Source organism: Cynocephalus volans, chromosome 9, assembly GCF_027409185.1.
Source record: "Cynocephalus volans isolate mCynVol1 chromosome 9, mCynVol1.pri, whole genome shotgun sequence".
Taxonomy (NCBI): Eukaryota; Metazoa; Chordata; class Mammalia; order Dermoptera; family Cynocephalidae; genus Cynocephalus; species Cynocephalus volans.
The window spans coordinates 95,083,429-95,097,383 of record NC_084468.1 but is presented as its reverse complement, the minus strand read 5'-3'; the positions used below and the strand labels follow the sequence as shown (position 1 = coordinate 95,097,383).

The 13,955-nt window shown below is 35.3% G+C and overlaps 1 protein-coding gene across 1 annotated transcript in view; it reads left to right on the top strand.

The window, feature by feature from the left end:
• COL25A1 (collagen type XXV alpha 1 chain) overlaps positions 1-13,955 on the top strand; it is a 429,426-nt gene that overhangs the window by 326,273 nt on the left and 89,198 nt on the right. The window contains exons 9-10 of the mRNA XM_063107468.1: positions 1,230-1,337; positions 4,170-4,205. Coding sequence (XP_062963538.1) covers positions 1,230-1,337; positions 4,170-4,205 — 144 coding nt within the window. The remainder of the gene's footprint in view (positions 1-1,229; positions 1,338-4,169; positions 4,206-13,955) is intronic.

Here is a 13,955-nt window from a genome sequence, read left to right as displayed (position 1 = left end):
GGTATCAATAAAATGACAGTCGAGTTCACGCTACATTATGCTGGTTGACAAGTCTGACAGAAATGGAACTGGCGCTTCGTCTCCAGACTTTCTGCTCGGAGTGCAGAATGCAGGATCACACCAGCTTTCCTGCTTCTGGGAATATACTACAGTAAAAAGTCTCAAGACTACCCACAGCAAAAAGATTCATTTCTACCTAAAAATCTGGTCTCACCATCCTGTTTCAGGGTTGTATTTCTTTCTAGAAGAGCCGATGGGTCTGATGTCAGACACAAGTGCCAGTTCTATTTTGTTTAATGGTCGTTTAAGTCTAATGTGTATATCTTTATTTCTTTCTTGGGACCTTCTGATGTCTATTCTTCAACTCTCTCATCTCTGAACTTCAACCTTTGACCTCACCTGACTGATCAGATGGTGTTTCCTAAAATCAATCATGGGTTTCTCTCTGCTGATCAGCAGCTCATTAAACGCCGCCTGATTAAGGTAGTGCTTCTTCTTGCTGAATTCTGATTTCTTCTTTACATTCAGTTATTGCTCTGTGTACTGTTGCTTTATCATTTATCTCTTATGGGTGGAGCATGGGTGGTGGGTGGATATTTATTTAGAAATATCCTAAAACAAAATTATGTTTCGTGAGCTTCATTTGTTTGAAATGTATACGGAAGTACCAAAATAAAAAGGCATGGAAAGCCTATTTAATTTTTTCTTAATTAAAAACAAAACAAAACAAAACCTAAGTTATAACCAGTAACAGATCCAGTTTCTCAGCTCTCCAGCTTTGGTAATTTATAAATTATTATGCAATGTGACAACAACCTCATATGCTTCATTTTATAGGTTATGAAGAAGCAAATAAATTTGTCAAACTATAAATGCAGACATTTTATTAAACAAGGTGCATATAACTGATGCAGCATTATCATGGATAAAGTTATACGAAAGTTTTATACCAGCTCTGAATGTAGTGATAACATGTACTCTATTTCCAAGAACTGAATGCTGGTTCCTGAGCTGCTTTGATTTTAATAGCATCTACTTAGCTCACTCAGCATGAGTATTTATTTGCTCCCTCGTGGCAGCAGATTGCCTACAGGCTTTGTATTTCGGTTGTTCTGGTTCTTCTCAGAGCGTAAATGTGGATTAGATAATACAAATTTAAAGTGTTGAAAAGAAGGCCTGGGTCTTTATCTTTCATGGTTATTGTTGGTCTCTTTCCTTCTTCATCACAGGGTGACCAAGGACAGGCAGGGCCTCCAGGACCCCCAGGCCCTCCAGGCCCAAGAGGGCCACCTGGGGACACAGGGAAAGATGGCCCCCGTGGAATGCCAGGGGTACCGGTGAGTTGCTCTTTGGATCAGTTGTTCTCTGTGGTTTTGTTTCACGTTAAGAGCTGGATCTAGGATGGAGTGGAGTGGGAGGGGCCATAGGTTCAGGGGGTCAGGTAAGTGGAGTGGGTTGAGGGAAATGAGGTGATTAGGAAAGTCCCCAAGCAGAGCGGGGCACTTGGGACAGTATTCTGCTTTGCCGTTCAATCCACCGGGACCCCAGGCAAACGACTGAGAGAGACCTGGTGATGGCAACTAAACTGTTTCCAAGGTAAGCCTCAAAAAAAGCTTCTGATTGGAAATGCCCAGCCTCACACGTATCTTGACCACCATCAGGTACATCAGTGTACTATAAGGCACATCAATGCCCTAATGGGAGATTAGTTTGAAAAACTACATGGGAAATTAATAACATTTTTCCAAAGGGTCAATAACAGACACGATAAAGCTCCATGATATTTATGAAAAGTAAAGGAAGTATAGCTTTCTAATATTTAGTTCCTTGTAAATAACTTGATAAAACAAATTGCTAATCCTAAAATTAATAGTTAAAACGTCGGTGAGTATGGTTTGAATATTGTTTGTCTTTTGTATGTAAGGCTTACTAATAGAAATAATTTTAAAGTGATCGCAATATTTAGTTACTAAGAATAATAAGGCACCAGATAAATTGTTAGGTTTGGTAGAGGCAACCCAGCAATTTAAAGAAATATATGGAAATGATCAAAAATTTTACATTTGTATTATGACTTCAGAACTGGAAATTAAGGCTTATTGCTAGATTAAATTATTTATTTAATGTATTGCTTTAACTTAAATTATTTTCATTAGTTTGTTAAATTCATTAAATTGTTTTCATAGTACAAAAATAATAATAAAAATATTCACAACATCGAAAATTTTGAAAATGAAAACCAAAAAGAAAAAAAAATCAACTATAGTCATTAATGTTTTAGTACATTTCCTTTCAATTTTATATGCATGTATGTATGTATTTTTTCAAAGAATGATTCTTTTTGTAAGAATATAGAGTACTTCCCCCCCTAATTTGCATAATGGTCCGATTCATATCCTAGATTTTTTTTAATTGAAAAATAACTGATTAAACGTATTTATTGGATACAGAGTTGAATATCAATACCTGTGTACAATGTGTAATAATGAAATCAGGATAATTAACATGTTCATCATTACAAAATGTAAACATTCCTGTGTCCATTAAACAATTTCTCGCTAACTCTCCCCCGCCCTTTCCCACCTCTAGTAAACACAGTCCGTTCTCTCCCTTTGAAAATTCAACACATTATTGTGATTCTTTCTTTCTCCTTCCTTCCTTCTGCCCTTCTTCCCTTCCTTCCACCAGATATGAGTGAGAACATGTGGTATTTCTCTTGCTGTGCCTGCCTGTCTTGTTTCATTGAATATAATTTTCTCCAAGCTCATCCATGTAGCTGCAAATGGCAGAATTTCAAGGCGTATAGATACTTTAAAGCTTTTCTGAAACAACCTAAAAAGCCTCATTTCCCTTTTTGAAAGATGCCGTGAATTTGCTGATATGAAATGAGGAACTGACTTTCAACATATGATTTGCTGGTTATTAGGACTACTTTCACTGAACCTTCAAATGCAGCAATTTAATTCTAAAACTGTCTTCTGATGTTTCACCTTGTCTTGGGATGATACCCCAAAAGATAGATCTACAACTTTAGGGGTATTTAAAGCTCTTCCATTAATTTCTGGTTGGCAACAGAGGTACAATGAGTGTCTCTTCAAATAAGGTAGTTAAAACCATTTTGATAGCACCAAATTAACTGGATCATTGAACATTGTATGCTATAATAGAAATCAAATTCAAGGTAGAAATTATTTTTAAGAAACAAAGATAAAAGTAAGGTATGATAAACTAAACAATCTAAAATTATTTCACCCTTTAATGTAGTTTGTTCATTTAAGTAAGAAATAGAGCTTTTTACACAAAGGAAAAGTTAACTGATTTTTTTAAATTCCAAAACTATAAGTCAAACTGGATTTATGGTCTCAGAGTTCATTTATGTAGACATTATGATAACTGCTAGAAAAATATTTTATAAAAATAAACTGGGAAGTACTTATTTTGAAAGGCCAGCAACATCTATGTATATTGGCATTACAAGCACGCTTCCCCCCCCAAATCTGTAGCCAATGACAGTCGTTATGATAATATGACAATAAAACAAGATAATCAATTCCATATGAGTCTGAGTATTAGAAAGTGATGATAGTGGTATGATATAGCAGAATATATAGCAGAATTTTCTCTATGAATTTTAATAAAGCATATAACTTCAGCCATCATTAATCCAGGAGGACCAAAATTCAAAATCAATCTCTGCTCGTTTTATTATTTAATTCTTGCACTGAAGTCAATTCTCTGTCTGTCCTACATACGAAAGTTTTGTGTTCTCATAAAGAAGACATCATGTTATCATCTTTATGTCATCATAAAGAGAACATGAAAAGAGCTGGCTGGTTAGCTCAGTTGGTTAGAGCACGGTGCTATAGCTCCAAGGTCAAGGGTCCGGATCCCTGTGCTGGCCAGCCACCAAAAATAATGAACAAACAAAAAAACCAACAAAGAGAACATGCTAATCTAGACTACTTTTATGAAATCCTAACGTGTATAAAATTCATTTGAAGAAAGAATATCGGCTTTCTTTAAATTGTGCTATATTTATATTCCTCTAACCTGAAAAATATACTTGACATTCATATGCCCCAGTGAGTATTAGGAAAAAGAAAAGAAATGATTGAAATTGTTTTTTAATGTTCACAGCATTACTAAAATTATCACCATTCTTTTTTAAGGGTGAATCAGGAAAACCCGGAGAGCAAGGCTTGTTGGCAAGTATCTCAATTTACCTTTTTCTATACAAAAGATAATGGGAGTCCAGGTTATTAAAAACTATGGTCAAGATGGCCTATAACAAAAAAGTGAAAATTAGTAAAATTTTGAAAAGTAATATGGCCTATTCACTACATGCTAGGGGGTCACGAGACTACACATCTACAGAACTGAAGCAGGAGAAAAAGAGGGAGATTCCCAGTGGGTGGAGACGCAGAGGAAGGTGAAAGCAGGAAATTTGGCTGAAGCAGCTCTGCTATAAGGGAGAGTAAAATCAGGGATACGCCTATTGGCTTAAATAGAAATGCGTTTTCAAAGGGATCAGGTGTGACCAACTGTGATTTAGCATAGCAAACCTTGCACAGGCATTTTTCTTGTGTTGAAGGGCTCCACCTAGAGAGAAACAGTTGTGCCTTTTGGATCTCTGTCATTTAAAAAGCAAAGTCATGAAATGATTCCACATCAACTTGCGCATGGACATCCAGGTCCTAGTACCTCATGACTTGTTTATCCTTTGTCAGTAGAAGAGAAGTTTGGTCAGCTTGCTAAGCCCTGAAGAGTGGAATTCCTTCAACCTGCCTCTTCCTGTCTCTTCCTCTCTGTCTCTCAAGCTCCCTTTCTAACCTACGTTATGATATGAACACTACTGGGAAACACAGAGTAATTCTCTAATAACCCAGATTCCAGAGGACAGCGCATACTCATCCTGCATGCAGAATGAGTGGCTCAGAGACTGTGCAGGGCTGGCAGGTGATCCCAGTAAGCTTGATAGTGGACATTCTATATGATGGGTAGAATACAGGTGCTCAGAGTATATATGTTATTTTAAAAAAAATATTTACTAAGTCCTGGTGAAACTAACACACAGTAGCACAACAGTTGGTCAAGAATTTTTTAAAATGTTTGAATGTGTTAAAAGTCAAAGTCTTCTCCCTGCATGGGATTTCTTCAGGGGATCCTCTGGGCAGAAACTCACCAACTTAGCTGTAGGGGGAGCTGCCTTGGCAACATCTCTGGCAAAATGAAAGCACCCTGGGACTGAATCTGACCTACAGCCCTGAAAATCCTTTGTTCCTGATCTATAATATCAAGATAGATATTTATACAGATAATTTTTAGGTATTATAATAGATTCTTAAAAATAAAATAAAATGAAAGAAAAAGAAAAAAAGACCATATGTAAAAATTAAAACAACTGTGTCATTGGTGATAATGTTGCATAGATGTGTAGCAGTAGTTCTCAGTGTTATAAAATCACAGAGTACAAAGGATTCTTGGAAAATAAAATATATGTTTAGAAATTGCCTTAAACAGTTGAATGCACCTGTAATTTCTGTACTAGAAAATGGTCCAAATGCATCCTTCCGTACATTCTTTCATCAAAAGCTACATGGGGTTCTCAAGAGCCCTTGTTTGTCCCCTCAGATTTTTGTCATCTGCATTGGCTCTCTACCCTGACGCACAATGCAGTATCCTAATATGCAGTGTCCTAAAATAAAGTGGATATTTTAAAATTATTATATTATCTTCTTTGAATTTATATATACTCTCTAGGATATACTATGTAAATAACAACATAATCCCATTTCTCTACAATTCCTAGTTTGACGTCATTAAATTTAAATGTTTGACCTAGTCCTAAATAAATTGTGTTATTAGTGTGCTCTAATTTTCTGTTTCATATGGAAATTTTCTCAGATGAATACTGGGTATTTTTTTCTATAAACCTTTTCTTCTCTCTTTAAACTCTTCAGATTTAGTTCATGTTCTCATTTTTTAAATTCATCTAAAAAACTTGATTGAAATTATAAATGTTCCAAGACTATGTCTATTTAATGATCTTCTAAAGTGTGTTTAAAAACTACTTCGAAAATTACTGTTTTTAAATATTGTAAGATCCCTTTTTAAAAAGAAAAAATCTATAATATATGTAAAAAAGTAGGCATAGTGGACATAACAGTGACTTTTCACAAAGAAAACGTAGTTATGTACAAACCAGATCAAGAACTAGAATGTTTTCATAAGCCCCCCTTAACTCTCAGTCACCATGCTAAAGTCAACCACCATTCTGACTTCTGTCACCATAGATTAGTTTTGTCTGCATTTGAATTTTATATTAATTGAATCACAGACTATGTACACTGTTGTGTCTGGCTTCCTTTATTCAACATTATATTTGTGAGATCCCACCTCTGTTTTAATAGCCTTCACAGCTGGTTTAAAAAAAAATAGAAAGAATGTTACTTCCTTGACTACCCTGTTAAAACTACATCACTCAGATAGCAGTAAATGAATGAATGAATGTCTGTCTGACCTTGAGCAAGTCACTTAACCTCTCAATTCTCATCTGTAAAGAAAGAATAATACCCTTTCTGCCTGCCTTGTAAGGCTGCTGGAGACAAATGCAATAAATTAGGGGAAAGCACTTTAAAATATATAATGAAGAACTATATGAGTATGTTATTATTATTATCATTCAGTTGTTCCCTCTAGAGTAAATTACAGGTGAGCATAGATTTATATAACAGATGTATTCCTGTAAAGTTTTGTATGAATCAGATTTTCATAAATCAACAATATTTTAAATGTGCTGGGCAATTTTGCCATTTAAAGCAATCCTGTTTAGAATCTTTTTGTAAAGCAATATAATACCCTAATTCCTCTTCCAAGCAAATCAGATACCTATGTTTTATATTTTCTTAACATGAAATATTTCTCCGATGATCTAAAAATTTATTATTTTTTAAAAACTCATTGTTTCTGTTTGTTAACTTAAATAGCACCTGTATATTTAAACTGTCTCGAAGAGAGAAGACCACACTGGAAACATAACAGCAATTTTCATGAGAAGAAAAATTTCCTTAGAAATTTTCTTTTGAACGTTATGTGGGGATAATGTGTGTTTTAACTCAAAGTCTGGTAGGGCAAAAAGTACATTGTACCAGTAGTTCTGGTCTCGGAACTATTTATTTATATGCGTATTGTCTGTGATCCTTTTTACTGATCTACAAAATGTAGATAATAATTCCTATTCTACCTATATCCCTGGGTTATGGTGAGAAGCAAGTGAAATAATATGAATCACAAAGAGTTCCATAGACGAGAAGTATTACTGTTAAAATAAGTGTCGAGTGACATATCACCCAACATACATACAGAAAGACTACTCTGTGTAATGTAAGGGCTATGAATAGTTGAACAATAGCTATCAGTTAAATTACAGTGTGTCAAATATTGCAATTGAGAGCGTGATTTATTGCTTTTCTCCTATCTGTTGTTGTTTCGGCCTTCTTTTCCTGTATATCACATCATCTTACATTACCTATTATTCATTACATGCCCCATCTCACCCACTGGTTAAAACAAAGACAAGAGAATAAATACCACAGTTCTCATCTTCTCCACATTATGTAAAACCCATTACATTTGTTAGTTTGTGTTGTAGAAGAGTGCTTGCTTACATGAGGGCCTTCAGAGGCACTGCAAAACTTTTGTAAATTTAAAAATGTGTCCAATGATGAAATGAAGAAGCTAGAAACAATCTAAAATTAGCTCTTACAAAACTTTCTGAGTGTGTCAGGTAGGTCATTGGTTTTTATAATCCAAGATGTATCGTTTATATTGCAAAAATTATCATCCGAAGTTAACAGTATCTATGATAGAATAAAAAAGAAAACCTGCAGCTCAAGCAGTTGATTTAATCCTGCTGTGCATCTATTCTGTAAACATGACCTTTGGGTTTTCCAAGAAGTTCAGGATGAGATTTTAAAAGACAGAATCTTGAGCTTAAATAAATCTGACTCCATCTAAATAAGGAGAGAACTGCTCTATCTTGTAAAACTAGGCCCAAGAATAAAACCAAGGACTGACTACAGTTGGAAGTGCTCAAGTTCTGAACCCTACCACAAGTGATCTTTATCTTTTAGTTCTTAGAAATTTAAATAGTTGTTAAAATAGTATTTTTGAAGGTGTTTTTTCTTTTGATACTCTTACTATTTCTATCTTTGACCAATGCAGTAAAAGTTCTCAGAAACATAAGAGATGGATGGTATTTTAAAAATATATACAAACTAGTCCCAGTTTCCTGGAGAGAGAGAGAGAGAGAGAAAGAGAGAGAGAGATTTTATTTATTTATTTATTTTGGTCCAAAGTGTCTGTATCCAAGGTTTTATAGACCATTCATTTTTCCTTTTCTGAAATGCTTTATTCCTTCCTTTCCCTTTCCCAAAACATATGTAAATTCCATAACATATCCACTGATCTCTTTGAATTATAAGAACACTTAAAATGTTACTTATTGGGTCCCAGTGGTATCTGAAAGTTCCAAACTCAGAAAAATTTTGCTCTTATTTTTTAAAGTGAAATTTGGACTTGTGTCTGAAGAGTTTATAGATATTTTTAGTTTATTTTCATTTTGACTGCAAACACATTTAATATATTTGGGTCAAGTGAATATGATGCTTTTTATGTTACTTAATAATATTAGCATAAATAATTGCTTCTGCTTTATTTGAAGTAAAATTGAAATAACCAATGTGTGAAAATTTACTTTAAATATATTCAGTTATAATGCACTGTTATCCTAGAGATTTGATAAAACTCATTTTCTTAATTGTACTTTGATCTGCCTGCTATCTTGATCAGCAGACAGCAGACTCTTCTTCCTGACTTTGATCTAACAAAGAAAGCAAAACCCCAAACCTTCAAAACACAAATAACAAAAATAACCAAAATCATCTTAGTGCAGTTAGTTATTAGACTCGATTTTATCAGTGAAATCCTGTTTGGTAAAATTGCGTGTACTTCAGTGGTGCACTCTGCCTGCTGAGATGCCTCAGCAACCATTCTGATGCTTTATTATCCTTCTTAATCTCATTGCCATGAAGTACATATAAATGCGACACCTATAGAGCTCTGCCCACCTCCCTGGTGCTTTTGTCCAGAGCCTGTAATGCTTTGTTTTCTAAATGGACAGAGAGAAAGTACACACATAATGACTTCTTTTTCTGGTGCTATCCTGCTGCCTCTTCCAGATGCCCAGCCCAAGGGCGCTTACTCTGTGTTGATTCCCATGTGCATGGACCTCTCTAGAAGTGTCTAAAGGTTGTGTTAGTGTGGTAATAGATAGGAATGCTTGACTTTCCTTTGAAGCTAGTTCTGTCTCCTAGAAACAAAACATCAGCTTTTGGGGGAGCATTTCAACAGTGGTTTAGAGGCATGATCAAGTAAAAGTACAAAAAGATAGTCCAAAAGATTGAGTAGATGACCATCTGTATTCTTCTCTATTATTTCATTTTGTTTTTCTTAATGACCTCTAGCCTGGGAATCAACTCTATTGCTAACTATCTTTACACTGGTTCCAGTTTAAGATCCAATAAGCTGTATTATATTGGACAGATTAAGATATCTAGGCCTTAGATTTCTCATCTATAGGAAATGGTGAGTCTAAATGATATGAGTGCCCTTCTAGCTCTAAAGTCCTGTCTTCCTACTATGTTTTCATTATAAATGCATAGATATATTTATCCATTATGTATATATATATATTCTATAAATAATGCAATGGATAGTCACATAAAGTTTTAATGAAAGAAAGTCTTAAAAATTGTCTCCTTTTCAAAACTATAATCAACTATTCTAGTTATTTCTTTTAACTTTAGAATCCAACCTATTGTAGCTATACTGAAGCAAAATATGTGACTCTTGTATGATGATATTAATGAAATTATAATTAATCTCTCACTAAATTCCCCTTTTTCATTATTAGATGAAGATCAAAATAAAGTTGGGTTCATTTAAAGTCTGCGTTTTACATTTGCAGATTCAGGGCAAGAGTACAAATGGAAGTCCTTATACAAAGTATCTTAATATTGAAAAGTTGTAAACCAAGCTGATATACTGTTAAGTAAAATATGTTCTATTCTCTAACCTTCACAGATATATTCTCATAATGACTTGGAAAGTTCAAATCCAGAATTCTCGCACTCTTTGGAGTTTGAAGCCGGGGTGTGCTGGCATGAGGACAGCTGTAACCAGCTCCAGCGCCAGCCCCGACCCCAGTCCCAGCCCCGACCCCAGCCCCAGCCCCAGCCCCAGCCCCAGTCCCAGTCCCAGTCCCAGTCCCAGTCTCTGGCCTGCTTCCTTTCTCTCCCATACCTTCCTCCATCTCTCAGCTTTATGACTCAGGCTCTGGCTTTATAAAACTCAGGCTCTTGGATGCTTGCAGGACCAGACTCCATATACACTCCTCAAAATACTGACATCTTTGCCCCTCTTCCAATTTGTGGTCCTGCATACCAGTGGTATGGTTCACCTTAAGAAGAACAGACCCGGGGAAGGCAGCCCACAATCTTGCAAGTGACCTCATCGTGGAAGAAAATTCCAGGGTCCTTTGCACCCAAAGTATAGTTTGAGATTGGGGCTGTGGGGGATGGATTACAGGTGGGCATGTCACCCTAGACTCATGAATTCCTAGACGCATGAGAAGTACAACCAGAGAGGAGTTCTTAAAGCATAGGTTCCAAGGTAAGAGCCTTTTTTTCCCCAGGTCTATGGGAAGAACAGAGTCCATGTGTCTGAGTGAAGCCTTAAAAAACAGACATCTGTTTTGGTCACCTCTTTTGAGAAAATTTCACACACACACATAACACTTTCACACTTCCCCAGGCTAAGTTAGAAGCTGTCATCTTTACAGCTTTTATCACATCATATAATAGTTGTTGGTACTTAGTGTGTTCAACAAACTGAATGACTGAATGATGTGAATTAATCAATACATCAGGTACTAATACAAAGAAATCGGTTTTTTATTTTTTTCCCAAAAGATATCATTGCACTCAGGGATAGGATTACGCAGGATCAATCCAACAGAATTACTACAAAACTGCTTTTCTTCTGCATCTTTTTATATTCATTCATGTATTATAGATTATTTGGACCATAATATGTGCTCATGAATATACATGGTATATCTAAAAGAATGATTTTCATGAGGGCAGTGGAAAAGTAATTACATCAGTTTCTAGTCACACTGTGTGGCTATTTTTTAATATAGGATATAAAAGATTTAGAAGTAATCTTAGAAATCAACTGGTTTATCACTCCACAGATAAAGAAATAGTATTGGAGTAAATAAGTAACTTGGCCAAGGTCACAAAGTAGGTAGTGGCAGAACTAGGCTAGAATCTAATTTACCTGATTGCAGTCTTAAGTGTCTTACAGTCTAGATCTGCACTGCCTAATACAGTAACCACTAGCTACATTTGGCTATTTAAATTTTAATTAATCAAAACTAAATAAAATTTAAAATTCATTTCCTAAAAATTGCTCTAGCCATGTTTCAAGTGCTAAATTGCTGTATGTAGTTAGTGACTATCCTATTAGGTTGAGCAATAAAGAACATTCCCATCTTTGCAGAAAGTTCTGTTAAACAGCATTGATCTACCTAGATAGAAAACAGATCTGAATAGTATATGAGTATATATTATAGTCTTAAATTTAAGACCTTCTTCTGTGGATCACAGGATACTTAAATTCTAGCAGCCAGTGTTTCTCAGCATTGTTGATTTAAAATAGGAAAAGCACTTGCACTTTACTCAATAGAAATATTTTTTACTGAGCATAGTGTAGGGTGATAGGCCTTTGTGAACCATAAATTTGTTTCCTTTATGGTACGTGAGGGAAGTATGTTTAATCACAGAGGGCGAAAGAGACTTAATTTTTCTTTCTTTTTGGGTCATTTCCATTTTGAGTTCAGCAATAAGAAACAATTTATTAAATATTTAGAAGAGATGGAGTGAGCTAATTTCAGCCATGGATATCTGGTGAGAGGTGACACAGAGTCTCTGTCTTGGAACCTGATCAGAACATAGACTCTCAAATACCTAGATCTGTCTTTAATCTGCTAGTGATATTTAAACGCTCAATATTTAGTCTTGGGTTCTGGTTTTGTCGAGTGGTGAGAAGAACATGTTACTTCTTTAATTTCCTGAGCTTTAAGAGACCTCCCTTAAAGAGGTCATAGCCTCATGATTTTGAGAAACACCAATAAATGAATCATCCTTGTTTAATATTTTCTTCAAAAAGTCAGTGCATGAGAGAGGGGAGTCAGAAAGAATTTACTCTTTTTAAAAAATAATTACTTCATTTAGAACTGTTTTCCTTCAAATGTTCATAAATATGACATGCCTTCTTATCGCCAGGCTCCAGGTTTTAGAGAAACTCTTTCAAATAGTAGATATTATAGAGTGGTATTATTGAAACAAAAATCCCAGATACTTAAACAGAAACAACTGCCTGAAAACTGGGAACTCTTTCTAGTGATAGAGGTGTGATAGTTTGGTAGAAATCTAGTAAACAAAATTTAAGAATTTTTATATTTTTTCAGTTATTGTTTCAATTTAGTCAGTAATTATTTGTTTGTTAGGCATGAACCTAGGTGTTGAAGATGGAAGGAAGGCCTGAGGAAGGTGCTGCCTAGTCAAGTGGATTTTAAAAATATGTAAATATGTTAAAACATAGCCAGTTGAAATGTGCTAGAAAAGCAACGGAAGATAAAAGCAAGCCCCGTCTGGGTGCATTGGAGAAGGCTCACAAAGGAAGTGAGTTATGACTGCTGAGTCTCCAAAAATGATTAAGAACTCAACATGAAGACTGATAGGAGAAGGATGTGGACCGCTTGGGAAAATAGAAATGATTAAGTGTGACTGAAGACAGGACCCATGAAAGATTTGGAACAAGAGATAAGGCTCTCCCAGCCCAGTGCTATCTTGCTCTTCTCTTGTTTTTGCTGTGTTCCTTCCCACCTAGTTCAACTAAATCATTGACTTTTACATTGAACACATTTCAGCACACTCTCTTATATTCTAAACATTTCCCAATAGTTTCTAGTTTGGCATTTCCACACACTTAAGCAGTGAAACCTGAATCTTGTAAAACATCGTTCGAATTACACTCCAGACATACCTGCAATAGTGGCTAGAGTTTATGTTTCTTAACCTTCCCATATCAAACATCCAAGCAGAATACTGAATTTTATATCAGTGCCTCTTAGATGATTCCTCCTTAAGTAACAAATTTTCATCATTTGTTTCAAATTTCTTCTTTTTATAAACCAAGTTTATATATTTTGTGATCTTATGATGCATTTGGCTTGGTTAATGTCTTTCAAAAAGTTATAATTAAAGTCTGTTGCACCAAACCCTTGAGAAAGTCTGGTACTAATGTTTTATGACTCCATAAGTTAGATTATACATGTTATCATTCTTCCCTATGGAACCAGATTTAAAAAGTATTTCTTCATTTTGCCTAACTTTTATTAAATCGTGGAAAAATTCTTAACTCGAAAAGGAAATAATTTCAAATGGCTTAATAGTTGGGGCTTTTATCCTCCTCTTCACAGATGGGCCACCTCTTTTTTGCTCCCTGTGTTTTTTATTACAGAAGCTGGTTGTATATTCTTGCATCCAGAAATGACCAGCAGCCTTCAGAGCTTCAAATTTTACTGTTAGCCATCCGGGACAGAACAGGAACTGTGTCTGCCCCCTGCATCCTTTCCTAATAGCAGGCAACCAGAACTTGCCTTAAAACATTTCCCAACAGGCATCCTAAAGCACATCATTTAGAAACTCTGCATCCTGTTTAAGTAATTAATACCTCAATCAAATTTGTGTTAACTTCAGTGGTGTCAGAAAAATTTATTTTTTTCCATTCCATGATCTATCAAAGAAGAGGTGCTTTTTTAAAAAATA